General features: G+C 41.5%; 1 protein-coding gene across 1 annotated transcript in view; it reads left to right on the top strand.

Moving 5' to 3' along the window:
• The first annotated feature begins 1,514 nt into the window (after window positions 1-1,514).
• BCAT1 (branched chain amino acid transaminase 1) overlaps window positions 1,515-24,148 on the top strand; it is a 94,360-nt gene continuing 71,726 nt past the window's right edge. Inside the window, exon 1 of the mRNA XM_087814756.1 lies at window positions 1,515-1,614. Within this exon, the coding sequence (XP_087670882.1) occupies window positions 1,609-1,614 (6 nt within the window). The 5' untranslated portion in view covers window positions 1,515-1,608. The remainder of the gene's footprint in view (window positions 1,615-24,148) is intronic.

A 24,148-nucleotide genomic window follows, 5' to 3' on the forward strand; every position in this document is an offset into this window, starting at 1 on the left:
ACACTCAAACCTAGGAACTTCCTTCACAATATTTAAGATGCAGCCTGCTCTGTTCCATAATAAACACTGTAGCAACGGAATGTCTCTCAGAATCTAGTCCAAGACCCCGAAGAATCCATCTTCTCCAGGTGTGGGATTGGTTTCTAACTCTTCTGGGGATTCATAATGCCTGAAATGTTGCCTGTTTTAAAAAATATTTCCCCAAGTGGGTTTAAATATGATCCCAAGCATATCACTCCAGTTTTCTATTTCCTAAACTTGAGGAAATTACTAAGACAAGCCATTCTCAATGCACATTCTGCCTGCTAAGCTGTGATCATCGAGACCCCAACCGACAAGTCTACACATCACCCACTTTCTGGAGCCACACCAGCAATTTTGTAAGAATCTGAACTCATATAACTATCTATGCTGCCCACCGGTAGCTATTTAAATTTAAGTGAAATAAAATACGGTTCAGTTCCTCAGCCACCCTGGCCCCATTTCAAGTCCTCATGGGCACACGTGGCCAGCGGTGACCATAGTGCTGAAAGATGAGACTCCCAGGTTGGAAAGCACTCAGTTCCTGGGGAAATGCAGAGAACAAGTACCCAGAGCACTGCCGCTAATGATGCAACCAGACCAAAGCCAAAGGGATGTCTCGTGGCTGATGTACCCGGAGGCCAAACGAAGATGACAGTGCTGCACAGCACATGCAGTGGAGCATGGACCCTGATGTTCTGGCCACCATGGCCAGAAGAATATACCTAAGGAACTAACAGTAAAGGTAAAACAAGATCCCCACTGTACAGGACAAGGCCCGACAAGCCAGCCCAATAATTACCGCCTCCCCTGAGTTCCCATAGAAAAAACAAACCAGTCACACTCCGGCCAAGCATAACCCCATCACTCATCGTAAGACATTGTGTTTAAATCGTTCCTTTTGTGTTGCTAAAGGTCCCCCCTTGTTTCCTGTACCAAAAGCTGACAGCCTGACAAATTCTTGGAAACCCCTTTACTGCAGTGCCTCTGTGGTTACTGAGCATAGAGTGAGAGAAGAGCTGGGGGTCAGGGCTGCAGCTGGGCTCTTACATGGGTGAGACCCCGCAACTGTAGCCGCTGGCCAGCTAATAAAGGCTCCGAAATTCAAACACTAACTCCGGTGGTCGTCTGTCGCGGGTCCCCCCAGAACACTAAGAAGCATGAACCAAGATAAACTGTGAAGCCAGAAGTGGACCCTCTAAACACTGCAGTGCTTGGTGTTAGCAAACTAAACTGCACCGGCAGCTACAAAGTGTTCAGCTCCGGCAAATGGCAAAGTCCCGGGAGTGAGCGGTGGGTAGGGTGAGGCTCAGAGCTGGGCCGAGATCTGGGTTTTCGTGCTGGGAGAGACTCTACCTTCAGGGGGCGGTCTGGGGGAGACACACCCTCACGGCTCTTCCTGCTGATGCAATCTGCCCGGAGCCAGCATCTCTGCGAGAGGCCCAGACTGCGGTCCCGCGCCACGTGGAGCAGCCACCACCCGGCCACTTCCCCAGGCGCTGGGCGGCCAACGGCCCAGAAGGCGCCGAGGGCCCGGGACGCATCGTTTCGTGCTCAGCTCCAGCCATCCCCACAGCCGCCGGAGCGATGAAGGTAACTGCTTATGGTTTGGAGTCTGTTTTACAAAAAGCGTGTATGTGGGTTGCGCCTGCGATTCCTCAGGGACACAGTTGGCAGAAGGGGGACCACGAAGGACCGCCATGGTTTGTGTCCACGCGAACGCTGGTGGTGTGTCCTGGGCCGGTCGCGGCAGGACGGGACCTTGCATTCTTTTCAGACTTCTGTTTGGCCTCGGCTCTCAGGATGTGACTCATCAGACATTTTCACAGCTGCATTTGTGAGCGGAGATAAAAGGCTGCTGGCAGCCCCTTCCCCTGCCTGTTACAAGTTTGCAAAGGAAGGGGAAGCTTTTCTCACTTTCTAAAATGCACAGGAGGTGGGGGACTTTGGAGAGGTCTGGGGATGTCCGCTGGCTGTAAACGGGTTTTCTGCTGAGAGTACCTGATGAAGCAGGGAAGTGTACAGCGGTGGCTGGGGGACGTAAAACTAACTGCCCCTCTGCTGTGAAAAGCAGAAGTCTCTAATTTTCTACCTGGTGAAAATTAAAGCTTCTAGGAGTTGCAAATCATCTAAGCCTGAGGGCATTCTTTTGTTAAACTCTGCAAGCCTCCTGCTGGCTTTCATTCTTATGTTAATCAAGGATAATTAGCTTAGTTCCCAGCTACTTCTGAAGGTTTAGGTTCGTTTTCCTGGTCTCTCACCTTGGAAAACTGCAATGACCTTGGGAACTGGGGAGCAGCTTTTTCAAAGGAAAGTGAAGGGTCAGCAACTCATCTTCCATCTAACATCCTCCACGCTATCTGAACGTTTAGGAGAAATAAAGCCACGTCTCAAGTGGTTCTCAACTGCGTTTATCTACAATCTCACTTACAAGAAATGAGAAGTGAATGGTGCCTTTTTCATCAAACAAAAATGCCCACTAAGATTAAGCAGGATCTGAGTGGAAACACGATTTTGTATTAGAAAGAGATCATGCAAGTGTACCACAGTGAAAAATTCAGCAGACTTTTCCTTCTATAGTTAGATACTCTATTGCCGGCTCGCTGGTGCCTATTTAATTGCAGCTGAAAACTACACTTTGAGTATAGTGTTAATGAGTAAAAGGAGAAAATCATGAGAATAAAAGCCTTGATTTCCCAGCTTTTCTATCTCTTACATAGGGTTACAGTTGGTTATGCATTTTTCTAAGTTCATGAGCTCTTTAATAGGAGTTCAAAACCCCTTGTCCCTTTTACAAGGTAATTTTATATGCAGGGAACTAGAGTGTATCTTCAGGTAGTCTCATTTGTGTTTTCTGAAATTTTACTAAGATCTGGAAAGAAAGGATTGTATTCTAGGCCTGATCTAAAGAGTATGTTAGGTTTCATAATTTCAAAAGCCTTTCTGTTACAGGGGAGAGGAGGAGACCTCGGTTCTTGTCTTCTTGAGGGAAAGGTTTCAACTAAGAGACAAAGTGTAGGAAAGAAAGCAAGAATTTATTGACCGCAAAAGGAAGATTTTGAAGAAGCATCCAGAGAGCCTGGGCTGGGCTGCTTTGGCTCACTGAGAAGTCAGAGAAAAGGGGGCCTTGGAGACAGGTTCAGGGGGTAAGCCCTGGACAAGCTGTCGCTGCCCATTGCTCTCCTGGTTGCAAGTCTTTTGGGGGCCCCTCGGAGAGGAGAAGGAAATGGCGCTTGGGTGCTCCCCTGGGGGGTGGCAAGTGTTCACTGGGACGTTCATTTTCAGGGGTTTTAAAGGCTGGGCAAATGTTTAGGGGAGGTCTTAGGGGCAGATCAATACAATATTCATCAGCTTTATGCTAAGGTACCAAAATGAGGTTTATTCTTAATTTGTCTGTCCTTGAGTGTGGTTGGCAAATGGCACTAATTGGATTTCTGTTATCTGTCTCCCTGCGTGGTGTGATTTAAGCTACTTACCCTCTGGCTGGGGAGGAGAAATGCAAACCCTTTACTCTTGAGTGTTCTTGGGTTAGGGATTTACTAGGTAGGATTTACTAGGTGATTGCAAACTGCTGCTTAACTATCTGTCTCAGTTTCCCTATTCCATTTGTCCAGGAATTTTCCTAGCTTCTTACTATGCTATAATATTTCTATTTACCTTTTACCTAAGTATTGCTGTTATAATAATAATAATAATAATTATTATTATTTTTTAACAATTGGCACCATGATAAGCTCTGTCCTCAGCAAATTCTCAAGACGTGGTCTTGCCTGGGAGCTTATGTTTTAAGATGGACACACAAGGAATGGGCAACTGAATAAGAAAAATAGTACATATATTGAAAAGCATGTGTATAAATGTTATGTACATATTATATTTTGCTAAATTATTTAAGGTGGAGATTTTAAAGAGACACATACCCCAAAGGAACAGAGATAAGAGAAGTCATTGTCAAGGATAAGTGAAGGAAGAGTAGACGGCTGATTGTGTGTTTGAAGGGGGCAGGATTGGAGGCCTGGCAGTGAGAGGTTTCCATTCCAGACACAGGGGTGGCTCCTCTAGCATGGCTCAGAGATGCAGAGCTAGTTGAGTTGGCCTAACTAAAGGGCATTGGTTGGTGGCAACTCATGGTGGTGAAAAAAAAGAAAAGGGGGAGAAAAAAAGACAACTTAATTTTGTCCAATATTTCATTTAGTGAGTTTCCATAATGAATACCTTCATTTGACTTTAGAACTACAGAGAAAGAGAAAGAAGAGTTAAGAAAACTTTCCATTTGTATACAAGAGTTTCTCTTGCCTGTCAGCTCATTGAAACTGAGAAGGTCTAATTATTTGTAATGGGTTTAAAACCTTCTGAAAGAAAGTTGAAAGTCATTTGGTTATTACAGAGGTTTGTGTTAAGACTTAAAACCAAGTTATTGTTTCCTTCATTGTTTTCATAATTTGAGAATTTTTTCCCCCGAGTTCAGGTCAGGACTTTTAGTTCTATAGAGGAAGAAAAATAATTTTCCTTCTACCCCTCTTGGTTCTTGGCTGAGATTCCCCTGTTATGAAACACAGACTAACAATAGAAAAGCAAGTTTAATAACATGAGTACCCCTGGTAAATATGGGTGATACCCAGGATACTGAGGACCTCCGTGAAATGGCCCAAGCTACCACTTTAAAGACCATCTTCAGCCCAGCCAGGCGTGGCTCAGCAGTTGAACTTCGACCTAGGATCCTGGAGATCGAGGTTTGATTCCCGGTCAGGGCACATGCCCGGGTTGCGGGCTGGGCAGCCGATCAATGACTCTCATCATTGATGTTTCTATCTCTCTCTCCCTCTCCCTTCCTCTCTCTGAAATCAATAAAGATATATTTTAAAAAAATAAATAAAGACCATCTTCAGCTAAAGAAAGAAAGAAAAAACAACAAAAAACCAAGGTAGAGGACTGTTCCGGGAGATTATCAGAGAAAGCACTATACAGGAGAATAACATTGTTATTCAGATTTAAGTAGGAGCCTTCTCTGTTAGTAAGAGTTTCTAGAGATTCTGTTATCTTTTCTCTTTCTGGCACAGAGAGGGAGACTACCTTACCCAAGGATATTTCCCTTATAAATGTAAATTTCCCTTAGAGAAAGGCAACTTCTCTGTTTTCAGAGATTCTCCTGTGGCTACTCAGACATTTTTTGGGTGGCGCATGATGCTCCCCTTTAGGTCTTTATTTCTAATACAGACCAGGGAGGTCTGGGCTTAATAAACTATTTCTGTCATAAATGAAGGCTTGTTTCTAAACTGTGGGCTTTGTGTTGTAACTTTATCCCCTTAACAGCCGTCCAAATGTGCTAAATATTTAATGTGACTTCTTTTAAACATTCCTACTGATGGGCTTTCCTGAGCCTCTGTAGCCCATCTGGTAATAAATCTCAATGCCCCCAAGTAAGACCTCTGAAATTGGATTCTATATAAATCAAGGAGATAAAAATGTGAGGTACAACTAAAATTTTTGAAATGTTTCAAAATTAAGGATTTGGGATGCTCTGATTCGTAAACGTAATTTTGCAATTATGTACAAACATTTTTATCATAATGTTATTGGTGGAAGTGGGGTATCCCTTTCCCCACTGGGTGCTGGGGCTCTGGTCCTTTTGATATCTTGAGGAAAAGAATTTTCTAATACTTGCACAGGAGGATGAGTGATTTTTATTTGAGTGGAGTTACATCCCTGCATTTCTAAAGTCCCATTTCCCTTTAAATCAGTCCTGAAATCGGTGCAGCTGGGGATTCAATAGAGCTAAAAGCAAAGCCAGTGTCCAGAGCTTCTGTTCCATGGTGGAGCTGGGTCCAACACAGCATCAGGCTAGTTCCAGCCCATCAGTCCATTCTGGGTGGGGTCCACATGGCCACGAACCATGTGGACACGAATGCAGAGCTTGAGAGTCCCAAAGGCCAGGAGTCAAGCATGCGCGAGAGGGGGAATTTCTTTGTTTAGGAGCTTGTGTATCTCAAATCTTCCCACACTTGCAGTGGCCATGCCTCTTCTGGCCAATGACTGTTCCCAAGCGTGACTGCCAAGCAAGTACCTTCCCTACGTGACCCAGACTTTACTGGGCATGAGTCTATTTGGCCTTCCCTTAGCTCCTTTCCAGTTATTAACAACTGGGTTTATTTCAACAGTATCAGTAAGATGTAGTCTGTGATTCGTAATGTCAATGGTGAAGCAGAATTGGTCTTTTCTGTAATACCAGGGTTCAGGTGCCAATTGCACCTATGCTACCAATTAGTCCCATCAAATTCATAAGCTGATAATATTACCTCTAGAAATTTAGTACTTATATCCTTAAAATGACTTAGAAATTAGTTTACCTGATTAATAGCATAGCATAGCACACCACAAAAACAGTTTTCTATTGTCATACAGGTTATTCCTTTTTGTGGGAAAAGCTATTATGCAAAGACATTTTACTGTGTTCAGTGGTGAACGAGGGAAAAAATATCTTAAAGAGATAATCATGCTCCAAAAATATAGGAAAAAAGTCAAGAAGAAAGGAAAAAAGGAGGACAATTTAAGAAAATACAGGAAAAAAATACAGAAAATAACATTACAGAAAGCAAGCAATAATCTAGAGAAGTCATACTAAAAGATACGTTTCTTTGTGATTGGAAAGTTGTGGAATATTTGTAAAATCAGCTAGTTCCAGTAATAATGGTCCTATGTTTCATCAAAAAAGAACCAACTTAGTCCCGCCTGCATGGCTCAGCGGTTGAGCATTGACCTATGATCCAGGCAATCTCAGTTCGATTCCCAGTCAGGGCACATGCCCTGGTTGAGGACTCGATCCCCAGTGGGGGCGTGCAGGAGGCAGCCGATCAATGACTCTCTCATCATTGATGTTTCTCTCTCTCTTCCCTTCCTCTCTCTGAAATCAATAAAGACATATGAAGAAAGAAAAAACCCCAATTTATTCTTTATTTTGATATATAGATCTGAATATTTGACCAATTACATTTAGTCTATCCTTTAGTTTGAGAAAAGTTTTGAACTATTGTGACAGTAGTTGGTTATTTGCCTTAGGAAGCCCTAAGAAGTTTAGGGTGTAATTAGAGAGTTCAAATTATGCCTCTTTAGAAATCTAGACAGAAAGAGCACCTGTTGGGACTTCTAGGCTAAACATTCCACAGATGTCTCTAACATGACTAACAAAGATCTCAACACAGTTTGGGCATGAGGCCAAGGGTAGATTTGCACGGGATGATCACTTGGCAGTTGTTAGAATTCTACCACCACATTGAAGAGTGATTTTGACATGTACATTTCATGGTAATTTTTGCCATGTACATTTCATTTCCTTTTTTCGTATTGGGATTTAAAGTTTGGAATCACAAAAAATGTATCTTTGAAGGTTGACGATATAAGGTAGAGTTATAAAGTCTCCATAGGGAAGCATAAGCATTACTTAGGGATTCCATGATTGTCAGGGCTGGTGAATGTTTGATACACGTGCAAGGTTTCTTAACACTTGCGTTTATAGGAGAACACATCTAGGCTTGAGGAAAGACTTCTTTGTTTAACTAAGATAATGATGCTTTATATTTTTAAATGCTGTATAAATTACATAGCATTGAATTGTAACCTGAGAACATTTCTGTGGGGAAAGCATTGCAGCTATTATTAGCCCCATTTTACAGATGTGAAAAATGAAGTTCAAATAAACTTACTAGAATTGCTCAAGACCAGACACAGCAAAGCATAATCAGACACTAGATAGTTTGACTCTTAGTCCAGGCTGCTTTCCACCTCATTAGTGGTTCTAGACTCTCTTGGATCTGACATCACTTTGTAAATATTATGACAAGTAGGACAATCACCCCAGCAAAATGTACAAACATACATAGGCACAGAATTTTTTATCTAAATTATGTGTTATTAAAATCAGGACAATAGAATCCATGGAAGACTGTTAGAAAATACTGAAATGAACTGGTTATTTAGAGCAGCAAAGAGCTCTTGTCTCTTGCCTTTGCAATTAGCTGAGATATAAAAATATATAAGCAAGAGATCTACACAGCTCTTTTGAATGTTGAAAAGTCCAACTGTTTGCCTTTAGTTCAAACAGAAAGGCAACCAATAGTTTTGTTTGTTTGTTTGTTTGTTTGTTTGTTTGGCTTGTTTGTTTTTTATCAGCACATGAATTATCACTTTCTTCTTTATATTTTAATAGTCTGGGGAAGGAAAAAACTTCTTCCTCAATTCTCTTAGGTTCATTGCCTGGGACCCTGCAAATTAGACTGAAAAAAGACAGATTAACAAGAGAAAAAAAGAGGTTATTAATGTATGCAGCATGCATATACATAGGAGAAATTCCGTGATGAGTAATGCAAAGGCGCATGTGACCTTGGGTTTCCATAGCATCCCAACAAGGACTAATAAATTTGTGGAGAAGTGACAAGACAAAGGTGGAGGCCTTAGGCTTCCAAGTGTGGCCAACTGTGGGAAGGTAAATACATGGGAAAACTACCAAGGTGAGGTTTGTTTGTGAGGGTCCAGCTCACTGTGAGTTACTGCCTTCTTCATGGCCATAAAGCTTCCCAGAAGGGATTTATAGCAGTCCTCCTTTCTGAGGCTTCTGCTCTTAGTCAGAGAAGGAAGCTCCACTAAGGCTTCCTTCTGCATCTGTTAGATCTTAAATGCCTTCAGCTCAAAATAACTCTCATGCCAAAGTGGCGCATTTTGATCCCCTGCAATAGTCACAGATTAGGAGTTGAATGTAGAATCTTCACTCTTAATTTTTTTTTTTAATTTAAATTTTGTTTTGAAGTGTGCGCCTGGTTGTTTTGTTAACCAGGGTTAATAGACAGTTTCTTAGTAGAGTTTAGTAGTTTGGGGTGACTAACCTTCCCATTTCTAAGATAACATCCCCACCTGTTGTTCCTGTGAAAAGGACAGGCCTGCGTGGCTATGTTCCCCACAGGTTCCCCACCTCAGCCACAGCTGACTGCAGCAAGGGTGGGTTCTTGACCAAGTTCAGCCATCTTCACTTCTTATTCTCGCTCCCACGTTCGGTTAGTATCACACCCTGTGGCTTCTATTTTCTCTCTGTCTGTTCTCTCATTCCCATTGCTAGCACACTGACTTATGCTCTCACTCCTTCTTGCTTGGATGATTTAAAAAATCTCTTAACTTGTCTCTACCTTAATTTTGCTTAATTTTCCTAAGGTAACAATTTGATTATTTCATTCCGCCCCTCCAAATAACTCTGTGACTTCCCCCAGTGTCTACTGAATTTAGCTCAGCACCTGAGGATTTCTCTAATCTGTTCTCCCACAGTTCTGTGTGCGGGCATTCCTCTATGGTCATAATGGAGGATTTGCTGTTCCTCAAAATGAGCTCCCACATTTCCATATATTCATTTTTAACTCCTTCCTCACCACTTATAGCTCCTCTCCCTCTACACCCTCCATCACGCCACTCACCATGAGGCTATCTCATTCCCCAGGCATTCTCTTTGAGAACAGTGACTATATTTCACGGTGGAATGAATATGGGCAAAGGTGGGAGGGTAAGAGTAGGGTAAACTTTTAAAGTCAGGGAATAAGATATTCATCATATCTTGCAATCCGGGTGCACTTGCCTTTCCTCTCCTCTGGCATGGACCTTGCCCCTTCAGTGGTGCCTTACAATACGAATGGAGCTACATCAACTACCTATTTCTAGACTTCCTAGATATAGGTTAGTTTTTTTTCATTTAAGTTTTTATTTCTCAATTACAGTTGGCATTCTATATTATATTAGTTTCAGATGTACAACATAGTGCTTAGACATTTATAAAACTGATATTTATTGCACCTACCTGACAACATAATGTAGTTATTACAAAATTATTGACTATATTCCCTATGTTGTACTCTACATCCCAAGATTGTTTTGTGACTACCAGTTTGTACTTTTTAATCCTTTCACCTTTTTCACCCAGCCCCCTCAACTCCGCTCCCCTCAAGAAACCATCAATTTGTTCTCTGTATCTATGAGTTTGTTTGTTTTATTTATTTTGTTTTTCAGATTCTGCATACAAGTGAAATCATACAGCGTTTGTCTTTCTCTGTCTTTCTCTGTGTGTAACTTATTTCACTCAGCATAAAACCCCCTAGGTTTATCTATGTTGTCATAAATAATAAGATCTCATTCTTTTTGTGGCCAAGTAATATTCCATTGTATATATGTGCAACTTTTTTGACCATTTGTCTTTTGATTGGAGCATTTAATCCATTTACATTTAAAGTAGTTGTTGATAGGTATGTAGTTATTGCCATATTGTTAATTGTTTCCTGATTTTTTTGTAGTTCTCTGTTCCTTTCTTATTCTCTTGCTCTCTTTTCTTGTGTGTTGATGACTTTCTGTAGTGTTGCGTTTGGATTCCTTTCTCTTTATTTCTTGTATATCTCTTGTAGATTTTTGGTTTATGGTTCCAGTGAGTTTCATATATACCGAGTTTTGTTTGTAACAGTCTATTTTAAGTTGATGGTCACTTAAATTCGAACACATTCTTAAAGCACTACCCTTTTTACTCACCTCTTCCATGTTATGTTTTTGTCATTATTGTTTTTTTACTTCTTGTGTGTATGTGCTTGTATCTCTTAATTTGCTGTTGCAATTACACATGATCTTCCTCTTTTGCCTTTTAACTTTTGTACTAGTTTTAGTGTTGGTTGACCTGCTGCTTCTATTATGTGTTTGCCTTTGTCAGTGAGAATTTCTTTCTTTGTGATGTTTTCTTACTCATATTGTTGAACTTTTCCTCTTCTTAAAGAAGTCTCTTTAATATTTCTTATAATACTGGCTTGGTGTGATAAACTCCTTCAGCTTTTTCTTGTCTGGGAAGCTAGTTGTTTCTGTTTTATGCTTTTTTTTGAACAGCAGATACATTTTTCCATATCTGGATTTGTTTGGAGTCAAATTGACTCCCAAAAGATAGGTGCTTATAAAAAATAGAGAACAATAAATATTTTCATGTTATGATGCCTATTGCCAAACTCATCTTATAAAGCTGCTATTTTCTCATTGATTTTTACAGAACGTCGGTGGTGAAACTGTATATAGACTATAAGCAAACGTTGTAAATATTCCTAGGAAAGTTCATACAAAAAGAAGCAACATAACAATATGAACTGAGCACCGTGAAAATTATAAGAAACCAACCCAGCAATGCCAGTCTGCTAAATCATTGCTGTTTCCAGATCTAGGCAACATATAAAGGGAAATGACCCATGTCACAACCCAAGGAACTGAATTAAGATACAGAACAAAGTCATGTGTCTGGGAATGTTAACCAATTCCAATACTGTTTAACATGGTTTTCTTTTGTTGCAAACAATGCTGTTTTTAAGCAAACTAATTAATGCATACACTGACAAACAAATCCAACAAAAGAGACACTTAGAGGCAGTGTTCATTGAATACTGGAATTTTGAAAGAAAAAAATCTATTAGGTCATTTTAGGCATTTACCCATGCCAAAGAAGGATTGTTCTTTTGAGTTTATTTTTGCAGCTTTCAATTCTATTTCTTAAGAATCAAGACTTTCCAAATCTTCTGTGGAAAATTCTGCCACCTGCTGTGTTCACTGTTTAAAGGTTTCTTGATCATTAACTTATTTCTCTTTTCTTTCTGTCATGCACATCAGCAACAATTTATGCTTGTCTATGCTGGTAGTTTGCCACAAGTCTTTATTTTTCAAATACATATATCATGTAACTCCTACAAAACCCCTCTCTGCTATTCATACCATCAGTCTTTTCTTCCTCTCTCTTCCTTGTAATTGACATGTTTCCATTACTTGGTTATTTACTAAACTGGCCTTTTCTTTTTTTCAGTAACAGTAGAGCAAATATTCTATTAGTAATGTCAGTAATTCAGTAAATATGTCGATATAGGATGTCAATAAGGTTTATGCTTTTTTGATAATTTCATGCATGTCTATTACATTAATGTTGTGTCTGCTGGTCGACCAGGCACCTTCTCTCCTCTTGACCAATGTTCTGAGAACATTGTTTACAGTAGCCCCTCAGTCTATATTTGATATTAAAGGGCAACACTTTGAAGCTGAGAATGAGGAGTCATTTGCAACCGCGTGAACTTAGCTACATAGTTTGAGATAGATTTAGTGCCTTAACATCATTGCTGCCCTGGCCAGCCCTCTATGGAATGCTCTTGTCTTCTTGTCCTTGGGAACAGGTCACCTTTTTCTGCATGTATTCACTCTGAATTTCTCCCCGGACTAAGGATCCAATGAGGAGTGGTCTGTAGCTTTCTGCTCTTTCCGCCACCACTCCTCAACAAGTCTTCTGGATGTTCTTTAGTAAACTCACTGGATCCACTGGGTCTATGGAAACATCACCATTATACTTGTTTCACTTTGAGGGTGGGACCATAGTGTCCTCCAGTCCCTGGGTAGTGGACAACTGCTAATGCGGCAAAAGGACCTGAAGCCTATAAAGACAGAAATGACTTGATGAAGAGATTGTGAAGCCAGAAGAACCAGAACAACTGGTGCCAAAAGGTAGACAAAACTGAGACATGTTAAGTGGTACATTTACTAGCAAAGGAGAGCAAATATTCACCTCTGCTTTTCATTTCCTTCATGGTGATGACCTCAGATTACTGTAATGCACTTACTGAGCAAATGTTTGAAGAGCACTCACTCTGTAAGCATCAGTAACTGCTTAAGACCCTGAGGCTGTAAGAATGAAGAGGAGGCCTAGTTTCTGTTCTCAAGTCACTTGCAGGGAAAGGCCACGTGGTTATCAGCACAAACTGGGGCCAGACTGCAAGGTGTGAATCCCAGCTTTGCTCTCGAGTAACCTCTGGCAAGTTATTTAACATACCTCAGCTTCCTTATTTATAAACTGTTGCTAATAATAATACCTACCTCATAGGGGAGCTGTGAGGATTAAATAAAATAGCAAATGTAAAGAACAAAAAAATACTACATAAATATTAACTAATATTGTCACAATTTACTTTTATACATAGTCCGTGCTGCATAATGGCATTTTGGTCACACTGGACTGCAGGATGCGTCAGTCAGGAACCCAGAGGGGCAGGGGAAATCAGGCGTGCATTAGGCTGTGCCATCCAGGTTTGTGTGCCCTGTGAAGTTTGCAGAACAATGAAATCACCTACCGGTGCCTTTCTCAGAATGTATCCCCATCTTTAAGGGATGCATGACTGTAGTAACAGTATTTCAATTAGTGATGCAACGGGAAGAAAATGAAATATTAAAATAAAAATAGAGTGATATAAAATAAAGTACGTTATAGTGGCAGAATTGAGGGAAAGCTGTTACTAATTCATACTGACTACTCAGGGAAAGCTTTACAGAGAAGGCATACCAAGACCTGAGTACCACCAAAAAAACCCCCCAAATCCCCAAACCCCACAGGGTGATCTGGAGGTAATGTCAGGAAGCCACAAATGAGACTTCCAGGGGTTTAGTGAGTAAAGGGAAAAATTACAGGAGCAGGCCACATCCTAAAATCTCCTTTACATCATGCTAAGGAGCATAGATTTCATTCCCAGTGCAGTGGGATGTCCCTGGGGAGTTTGGAGAAGCAGATGGACATATACCTTTTTTTTTTCTGTACTCTCTTTTTCTGCTGCTTTCCTTGTTCTTGCTCTAATCTGTCCTGGTTTCTCTCTAGGCCAGCTGCAGAATTGTCCTTCTAAGACTTCTTGCCACCCATTACCCTCTCTGTTAGGTCTCCAGATTTCTGAGTCTTGAGGCTTCCTCTTCCTTAGTTTACTTCCTCATTTGTATGGAGCATATCCTGCAATAGTTGTCAAATAGAGTGCATGAGAGGTAAATATTTTGATTCCTTGCACACCTGAAATACTTTTGTTCTACTGTCACACTAGGTTGATATTTGATTGTGAATAGCCTATTAAGTTAGAAATGATTTTTCATCAGAATTTTAAAGGAATTGCTTTATTGTTTTCTAGTTTCCTGTGCATCACTAATGAGAAGTCCACAAGCACTCTTATTTCAGATCCTTTTTTTTTTTCTCACATGTAAACCTGTTTTCTGTTCTTTATTGACACATTCAGGATCTCTCTTTATTGCTAGTGTTTGGAAACTTGATGGTAACACAAGTCCTTAGTCATTCATTCTAGGAAATTTTCTGGTCATATGTCTTTGATAATTTCTTCCCCTTTTGTTTCCCTGTTTTTTTGTTTCCTTAAACTTCTGTTAGCTTGATATTAGACCTCCTTGATTGATCCTATAATTTAAAAAATTTTTCTCTCTGTGTTCAATTTTCTGGGTGGGGATATTACCGGTGGTGTTTGCAGTGAAACTGAACCTCAGTTCTTGAGTTTGGCAAAGAACAAATTCAGAGCCATGAACTCAAATTATAAGAGAAACTTTATTTAGGAAGTTACAGAGGTCGTAGGAGTGAGCCAGCTGGGCTCTGAAGGCTCAGAAAACAAGTTTCCAAAGCAAAAGAAGGGCCAGTGGAACTTAGGAGAAAGGCAAAGGTTACTCACTTGGGGGGAAGAAGACGGGGAAGGGAAAGGCTCTGAGAGGGCAGAACGAATGAATGCTGGGTCCTTGGTCTTGAGGGTTTTAAAGGCTGGGAGTTTAGGGGAGGATCTCAATAGAATAGTCATCAGCTTTTTGCTGCTACATCAAAATGAGTTTATCCCTCTGACTTTACCTGTCCTTTGGTGTAGTTGGCACAAATGGCACTAACTGGATTTCTGCTATCTGTCTCCATGAGTGGGGTGATTTAGCCTCTATCCTCTGGCTGGGGAGAAAAGTAACCATTTTTGCCCTTGGTTAGGGAAGATAGGATTTTGCGATTTACTAGATGGCTGTAAACTGGCCATTTAACAGTCTCAATTTCCCTATTTCACTTGTCCTGGCTTACTAGCCTGTCTCAGGGGGAAGCTTTTACTAATGTTATATTCCAACCTTTTTCTTTAATTTAATCAACATTTTATATACATACATATATTATATATATCTTGATTGACTTCAGAGAGAGGAAGGGAGAGGGAGAGAGAGAGATAGAAACATCAATGATGAGAGAGTCATTGATGGCTGCAGCCCTCAACCCAGGCATTTGCCCTGACCAGGAATCAAACCCCGATCTCCAGGATCCTAGGTCGACACTCAACTGCTGAGCCACACCCAGCTGGGCTCTTTAATTTAAAATGTTAGCCTTCCTATTTCTAAGAGCTTTTAAAACTCTCTTTTTAAAATTATCATGTTCTTGTTTCATAGATGAAACATCTTCCCTGTATTTCTGAAAAAAATTAATTATAATTAAAACCTATATTTCTGAGGAAAGTAATTATAATTAAAACTTTTATTTGCATTGCTCCTCCCTCATACCTCTTTTTTTTTTTTTTCTGTTTCTTTTGGGAGGTGATACATTTCATGTAGGAATCATCCCCAAATATCTGGTGATTTGTGTTGATATATATATATATATACACACACACACACACACACATACATACACACACACACACAGACACACACACACATATATTTTTAAATACAAAAAATATATATGGATTTTAAAAAATTTGTTTACATTTGGGATTTATTATTTTGTATTAGTTTCAGGGGTACAGCAAAGTGGTAGACAATCATATACTTTACACAGTGATTCCCCTGATGTTTCCAGCACCCACCTGGCACCATGCATAGTTATTACAATATTACTATGTTCCCTATGCTATACTTTACATCAATCCATTTATGTTCAAGAAGGAGCCAATAAGAAGCCTATAGGAAGCCCTGTGCATACGCTCTGCTCCTTCTCTGGTTGTTTCACTGTTATATGAACACATGGAAGTGACTAGGCCAATTCATTGTGCTGTGGGCAGCGGGAACAGCCCCAGGTATCTGACCCATGGGGTCAGACTAGACCTAGGTTCAGCCGCCTTGGTACTTGGGTTCAACACCCAAACTGTAAGAGAACATTCATTTGGTAATTTGCAGAGGTAGAAAAAGTAATTCTTAGAAGAAATGGGCTTAGGAAACAAGTTATAGAGGCAAAGGAAGGGTCTTGGAGCTTGGGAGTGAGGAAGGTAATGGTGATGTGCTGGGGGCGAAGAAGGGAGGGAAGGGAAAATCTCGGTGTGCTCCCTGGAGGGAGAGGGTAGTGGGTCCTCCCTCCTAAGGGTTTTAAGGGAGGGGAACCTGGAGGAGGTCCCAGGGTAAGATTTCAATAGAATATTCAGTAGTTTTTCAGATGTGTCCTTTAGGGTTGTGGTCTCTTCCACTGGTGGATTGGCCAGCACCAGGGCAGGGGGTCATTATCCAATGCAGCTGATGCAGAGGTCAGCCATGGGGTCACTGGTCTGGTTTTGCTGCTTTTCTAGGCCTGGAGCTGAAATACAACTGAGGCCTAGATGTTGTCTAGGGAGGAAAGGTCAGGGGGTCCAAACCTCATGACCAATGATTTGCTGGGGGAGGAAAGGCCACCCTGGGGACAGTGTCCCACCCTACAGTTGTCCATTGCTAGGCACCTGGGGCTTTTCACCCTGGTAACCTTCTGTACCTGGCCCATCATCCTTGCTCTGCTCATATTTGTCTAACTGCCTACAACAGTTGGAGGACTCCTAATGTTATTAACTGTATGTCTTTTCTTAGGGTTTTATGTAATTTTTGAAGGAAGAATTATCCAACATGCATAGGACTTCCTGCCAGTGTTCTGTGGGCCCACCAGGGGTAGGAGACTAGATATTTCATCGCTCAGTGTGTGGTTTTTCACTTAATCTCCCCCAAAACAGTGTTTAGATTCCCTCAAGCCTGGATCTTTTGTGGTTCATTTCTCCAGTGAATAAACCTTGTATGTCAGGAAAGGGTAGTTACCTGGCTGTGCTGGGCGGGCATGGAGACCCACCTACACAAACCTAGCGGTAGAGCCTGCTACACACAAGGCAATATGGCATAGCCTATTGCTCCGTAGGGGAGGAAAAATAATTTTTCCTCTACTCTTCTGAGTTGTTGGCAGATACATCAGTGTAACAAAAGAAGATTGACAGGATAAAAACAAACAGAACAAATAAAAGTTTTAATATGCTGTGTACCTCCTGTGTGCACAGGAGAGTCCCAGGAAAATGAAGTAACTCACCTAAATGACTGAAGCCACCATCTTTTTTTTTTTTTTAAATCCTTACCAAGGATATTTTTTTCCATTGCTTTTCAGAGAGAGTGGAAGGGAGAGAGAAAAACATTGATGTGGAGACATTGATTGGTTGCCTCCCGCATGCACCCCAATCTGAAGTACATGTCCTTGGCCGGAATCGAACCCAGGCCGACGCTCTAACCACTGAGCAAAACTGGCTAGGGCTGAAGCTACCATCTTAATACCACCTTTACCTGAAGAGAAAAGATATTGGATGTGGGAGGAGTCTGTTATAGGAGGAAAAGCACAGTCAGCAAGGATTTAATTCTATATTGATAAGAGTTTCTCGAGATAAGGTCATCCCCCTCTTCTTGGTAAGAGAAACACCCTTACAAATGGTGATTTTCCTTACAAATGTAATTGTAAAAAGTGTAACTTCTACTTGGTTTTCAGAGCTTCTCCCATGTCTGCTGTTTCTTGAAATTAACCAGCCTAAATAATCCTTATGCCAAAGAGACATATTTTGGGGTAACAAATTCTGTTCCCCTACACCTCATAGGCTACAAGCCAGTACAGCGTGTTATCATACTGAATACTATAGGCAGTTGTAACAGTGGTATTGTTACCGATAGGGAAAGGTCCTTGGCCCCATCTATTGCTCGTGGGAGTGGAATTCTTATGATATCCTGAGAAAAATAATTTTCTGAGACTCACGTGGGAGAGTGAGTGATTTTTATTTGTGTGGAATTAAATCTCTGAGTTTCCAAGGTCCCTTCTCCCTCAATCCTACCATAACACACATGTAGCTAGGGCTTCAGCAGAGCTAAAATCAGAGCCAGTATCCAGAGTTTCTGTTCCATGTTTGCGCAGTACAGTACAGCATCAGGCTCGCTTAATATGTGTTTCCAGCTGCATGCAGTTCATCAGTCCATTACTTGTGGGGTCTGCATTGCCATGGACCATATGGGCAAATGCAAGGGAGCCAAGAACGAGCCAAGAGAAGATCATCAAAAGCCAAGAGCACCAAAAGAGAGAATTCCTTTATTTAGGGGATTATGTATTCCCAAATTCTTTCAAACTTCCAGTGACCAAGCTCATTCTGGCCAGTGATCTCTGTTCCCAGGTGTGACTGACAGGAACCTTCCCTAGTCACCTCAACTTCACTGCACATGCATCTATCTCCCCTTTGTTGGACCCCTTCCCCTAGTGTTTTGCAGGGAATGGGCCGGTGGTTCCCTGGGGAGTGCAAAGGTGTAGCTTCCTGGTGACGCTGCCCAAGTGACATGCCTATAATGTCTGGCCTTCCCTTTGCTCCCTTCCTATTATTAATAACTAGCTAATTACAACAGCATCAGTGTTTGTGTAATGTGTTTCGTGTTATGATGATTACATCATCACTAGTTTATAGAAAATTTTCAAGTCCATTATAATCTCATGGGATCAGCCATCATCTATGTGGTCCTTAATTGACTCGGGCGCAGTTACATGGTGAATATTGTACTTGAATACTTCATGTCCCTTGTCCTTAATGGCAGCCCCTATCTTTTGCTTCTCCACTGTTGATTAAGGCCTCTAGTATAAGCCCGGACAATTGGCTCTTCTTTTTATAATACAAACACCTGACTTATGTTTTGATTGCTGGGGCCTCCTTTCAATGAGATATCCGCCTCTAGGAAGGCTATTTCCAGTAAATACCTCGCCAGCCCCAGGACTAGATAAAGAGCAGGCCACCTCCCTCCCACTGAGTCTTTGTTTTAAGAGATATTGGTTGCTTCTGGTAACTGACCATTTGGACTCCCTGTCTTTTTTTTCCTTTCTGTTCCAAATCTCTAAATTCCCACTTCTATGTTTTAAATTTATCAATAAAGAGTGAACCCATGAAACCCTAGGCCCCCATCCTTGACCCCAATAAAAGCAGAATCCCAAGTGCCTGCTATCTCTCTCACTACAGGCTCCTCTGGTGACCTCACTGTGTGCCCCCTAGTGTGATAAACTCTTTTATCATGCTAGGGCCTGTAAGTGATAAACTCCTTTTTCCTTCCAAGTTTCTTGAAGGTTATTGCTGAAGGATGTCTTGCATAAAACATCCTCTCAGTCTACTCCTGGGCAGAAAAGAGTTAACCAAGTACACATGAGACTGCTATTCTTGAAAAGGTCTGCTGCAAGGCTGGCCCTTGGTTGGTGTCTGGGAATTTGGGTTTCTAGAGGACTCCGACAATTCCCTGATGTGGCTCACTGTGCCTAAAGTATTAGCACAAACTGTGGTTTCTGTTGAACATCTGTTTTTGTTCTGTGAGTCTGATACGTTGGTATGTGCCAGGCAGAGGGTGCCTACATGTTGAATCCTAACCCCCAAATGTGATGATACGAGGAGGTGGAGTCTTTGGGAGGTGACTAATTCCTCAGGAGTAGGATTAGTGCCTCATAAAAGAAGCTCAGAGAGATCCCTTGCCCCTTCCACCATGGAGGACTCAATGGGAAGTCTGAAGCCCAGAAGAGGGCCCTCACTGTCGGCTCCTTTTTCTGGGTTCGGCCCCAGAACGTTGGCATACACTCCCTCTTCCACTTCCTCTGCTCAGCCCCATCCCGTACATTGTTGGGAGAATGGTATCACATAGAATGTCTTGAATCAAGCACTTTATGGAAGTTTCTCATTGCCCATAGAATAAATTATTAGCATACGAGTTCTTTATTAATCCTCCTACTATCTCCCTAAATTATTTCACACTAGTTTCTATCTTATATTTCCCCAATGAAGCCTTACATACCATTTACCACTATCTGCTTTAAAGAGTTATATGATGATGAATTGTAATTTAGACCTATCATAGGATATTTTATTTGATCAGAAGTAATTAATGACCCAGTAGGGTATTATCCTGATAGTTTGAAGTAGCTGGAATCATTGTGGCATAAAACATGTAAACATAAAACACACGCACATATGCTCATAAATTGAAAACCATCTTTTTCTGTAGCAGAAGATAGACTGGTGGAGAGAAACATAGGGGTTTTTTTGGGGTTTTTTTTTTTTTTTTTTTTTTTTTACTGTTGAGCCTATTTTTATACTATATATATAGGTGGTTGCATTATTGTAAAGTTACAAGATCTATTTTTATTTTGTAAACTAATTACACTCATGCACAGAGTGAATTTACTATTTAAAAGCCATTTGTGGCACAACATTTGCATATTAGAAATCCTGTGACATACCTGTTTCGTAAATTAAAACTGTTATGTATTGGGCTTACTTAGAGTGGGGGAAAAATGGATGCTACTATCATTAGTGAGAAAGAGCCTCCAAACTCCAAACCAATTTTTAAAAGTAGGGAAATACATTAACCAGACTCTTTGAGGAAGTTTTATCTTACTTGAGGACTGTACCAAATCCAAACATTGAAAAAACTCTAGTAGAAGATGACTTTTTATGCATGTTGCTCCAGTAATTTGAGGAAAGGCTAAAAAGCTAGTGGACCTCCTAGTGCAATGGTAGAAGTGTGCTGGCCATGTGGGGCGATCAGATTGCCAATAGGACTTACGGAGCATCTAAGGTCAACCCACCGCTCCTCGGCCGGCAGCAGGCTTCTAAGGAGGCCATATCACAGGTCCGGTTTCTAGAGAGGGCAAGTGTCTGTGAATCATAGATACAGTGGGACCTTGGCTTTCCAATGTTTCTGTTGATGAACATTTCGGTTTATGAACGCCGTAAACCCGGAGGTAAATGCTTCAGTTTTCGAGCATGCCTCAGAAGTCGAACATGCCACATGGCTTCTGCTGAGGGCAAGGTCCTGAGGCCTAGCTGTTGGCTGTTGATCCCTCGATTTTTGAATGTTTCAGAGCTCGAACAGTCTTCTGAAATGGATTCCATTCGAAAACCAAGGTACCACTGTAATTTAAGTTTCACAGATGCCAAATTTTCTCAAAAAAAAAAAAAATACACACCCAAAACCTTCAGATTTAATACAAATCTTTGCTGTAATAATTATAACTAACATAGGTTAAGAGCTTTCTGGGAACCAGCACAGGCTTTATGTGAATCATCTCAGTACTCATGAAAACTCTATTATTAATAGTATTTCCCAAATAGAGAAACTGAGGCACAAAGAGGTTAAGTAACTAGACCAAGCTTGCAAAGTGAATGGTGTTCTGGGGGGACTTGCGACAAACGACCACCAGAGTTTGTGTTTGAATTTCGGAGCCTTTATTAGCTGGCCAGTGGCTACAGTTGCGGGGTCTCACCCATGTAAGAGCCCAACTGCAGCCCTGACCCTCAGTTCTTCTCTCACTCTATGCTCAGTAACCACAGAGGCACTGCAGTAAAGGGGTTTCCAAGAATTTGTCAGGCTGTCAGCTTTTGGTACAGGAAACAAGGGGGGACTTTTAGCAACACAAAAGGGACGATTTAAACACAATGTCTTACAATGAGTGATGGGGTTATGCTTGGCTGGAGTGTGACTGGTTTGTTCTTTCTATGGGAACTCGTGTGTGGGGGGGGGGCGGTAATTATTGGGCGGGCTTGTCAGGCCTTGTCCTGTACAGTAGGGATCTTGTTCTACCTTTACTGTTAGTTTCTTAGGTATATTCTTCTGGCCATGGTGGCCAGAACAATGGCAATGTCACTCCAGAAGATAGACTCTTCACTGCTGCGTGATAGGGTCTGCCTATCAGCTTGATGACCTCATGTTAGAACAAAGAAACAACGGTGACACATTCTGTTTAGTAGTTTGCAAAATACTTTAACTTACATGTTTCATTTTTGCCTCTATAGGGAAGGTAGCTGAGGTTCAGAGACAGTAGTGTAAGTTGGAGACATTAGATGATTTTCCCACGGTCATATGTCTACTAGATAATGGGGTTAGAGCTGGAAATGAAACCTTGTAATGAAATCAGAACTCACGGCTTAATAAGATTTAGGAAAAATTCCAAGGGGCATTTCAGTGTCTATCCAGAAATGTGTGGAAGTTAGAGGAGACAGGCAAAGTATCTTGTAAACAGATAAAGGCATTTTTAGTTAAGGTTCAATATGTCTATGACACAGAGCCTAAACAAATGGACACGTTGAAAATCAGTTTTTGATTCTTTTATTTCTAACACAATGAATTTATATAGGTATCTGTTTTCTGCTTTCTCCCCCATGTATATGTGTGTGTATGTGTGTGTGTGTGCTAAAAATATCAGCTCATCTATCAATTTTTACTTATTTATTTTTTAATTCATTAAAAAATTATTGATTGATTTTTAGAGAGAGACATCAATTTGTTGTTCCGCTTATTTATGTATTCATTTGATTGCTTCTTATATATATCCTGACCAGGGACTGAACCCATAACCTTGGCATATTGGGACTGTGCTCTAATCAACTGAGTTACCCGACCAGGGCTCATCTATCAACTTTTAATTTAAACAAAAACATTCATGGTGAATTTATACATTCCATTAATTTATTCAAAAAAATGTTTGTAGATCACATTTGCCTGAGTGTGTGCTAAGCACTGGAAATCTAAAACAATAAAGTTACTGCCCAGCCAGGAGGGTGCTGGCCCATCAACCAGCAGGGCAACCATCGAGTGTCCTAACTGCTGCAGTGAATGTGGGCCAAACTAGTGTCTCCAACCTGCAGAACTCATATAGGAAAACTTTCCAAAGCAGTACACAGGGCAGACAAGTATTAGGAAGCCCATCAGCTTCCAGGTTCTCAACCTGTATCTAAGTCTTTGCCAAGCCTTGCCTGCAGGAGGAAGCAGCTTGCCAGAACGCTTTTCCCACCTCTCTTTTCACAACACCGGTCTCCCTCACTCTAGAAGAAAAGCTTTCTTTCATTCACTCTAAATTGTCCAGCAAGATGCAAAACCACCAGGGCTAAAGATTACTGTATCAGTAAAATCTCTTCTAATCAAGTCACCACTAACCCATGATCAGGCTTCATGTCTTTGTCTTATCGCTATTTCACACTCCCTCCCACTCGGGTGGAATGGGACACTAGAAACAGGAAGTTTTGGAGTCCGTGGGGACACTCTCCATTCAGACCATGCCGCCGATGGGGGCAGCAGAGCAAGGACAAATTGTGTTTACAGACCCAGAACTCCTTCCATCCCCTTGACTGGGGTCTGTAAATCGCCAGAGCTGGACGATGGCAGGCCCTTATTTCATCCTGGTGACAGACACATGCTTGGCTCCATGCCTTATTGCTCCATATTAATTTTTGAGTATTTGAGGTCTCTGAAAGGCACGCCGGGTGTGACAAACATGAGGTGTGCCCTTGGCATTCTCTTTTTTTAAAAAATATATCTTAATTGATTTTAGAGAGAGGAAAGGAGAGAGAGAGAGAGAGAGAGAGAGAGAAACATCAATGATGAGAGAGTCATTGATTGAGCCTGCAACCCGGGCATGTGCCCTGACCGGGAATTGAACACCGATCGCCTGGATCCCAGGTTGATGCTCAACCGCTGAGCCATGCCCGGCCGGGCCCTTGGCATTCTCACCATGAGAAGCTCGGTGGACTCTCACCCCTCTGTGTCTGTTCCATACTGGGAGTGATGTCAAAGAGGAGGTGGTAAGTGCCCTGGTTAGCTCTTTTTTTTTTTTTAATATATCTTTATTGATTTCAGAGAGGGGAAAGGAGAAGGAGAGAAACATCAATGATGAGAGAGTTGTCACTGATCGGCTGCCTCCTGCATGCCCCTGACTGGAGATCGAGCCCACCCCGGGCATGTGCCCCGACCGGGAATCGAATCGCCATCTCCTTGGTCCTAGGTCAATGCTCAACCGCTGAGCCGCGCCCGGCCAGGCCCCTGTTTACTTCTGATAGAGCAAAAGGGACGTGTCTGAGAGAAGCTGGTCTTTTATATTTTCTTGAACATATATTACCCTCACAGGAAAAGCATTTTCATTAACTTTCCCCCGAAGATGACAGCATTCCAAAATACCTCACTTCCCATTGGTGCATAACTTTTGCATCGTCAATCGTCAGCCACTTCTCGTGGTCCCCTATTTACCATGTGCTTATTACAA

The sequence above is a fragment of the Miniopterus natalensis genome, chromosome 2 (assembly GCF_054644295.1).
Source record: "Miniopterus natalensis isolate mMinNat1 chromosome 2, mMinNat1.hap1, whole genome shotgun sequence".
Taxonomy (NCBI): Eukaryota; Metazoa; Chordata; class Mammalia; order Chiroptera; family Miniopteridae; genus Miniopterus; species Miniopterus natalensis.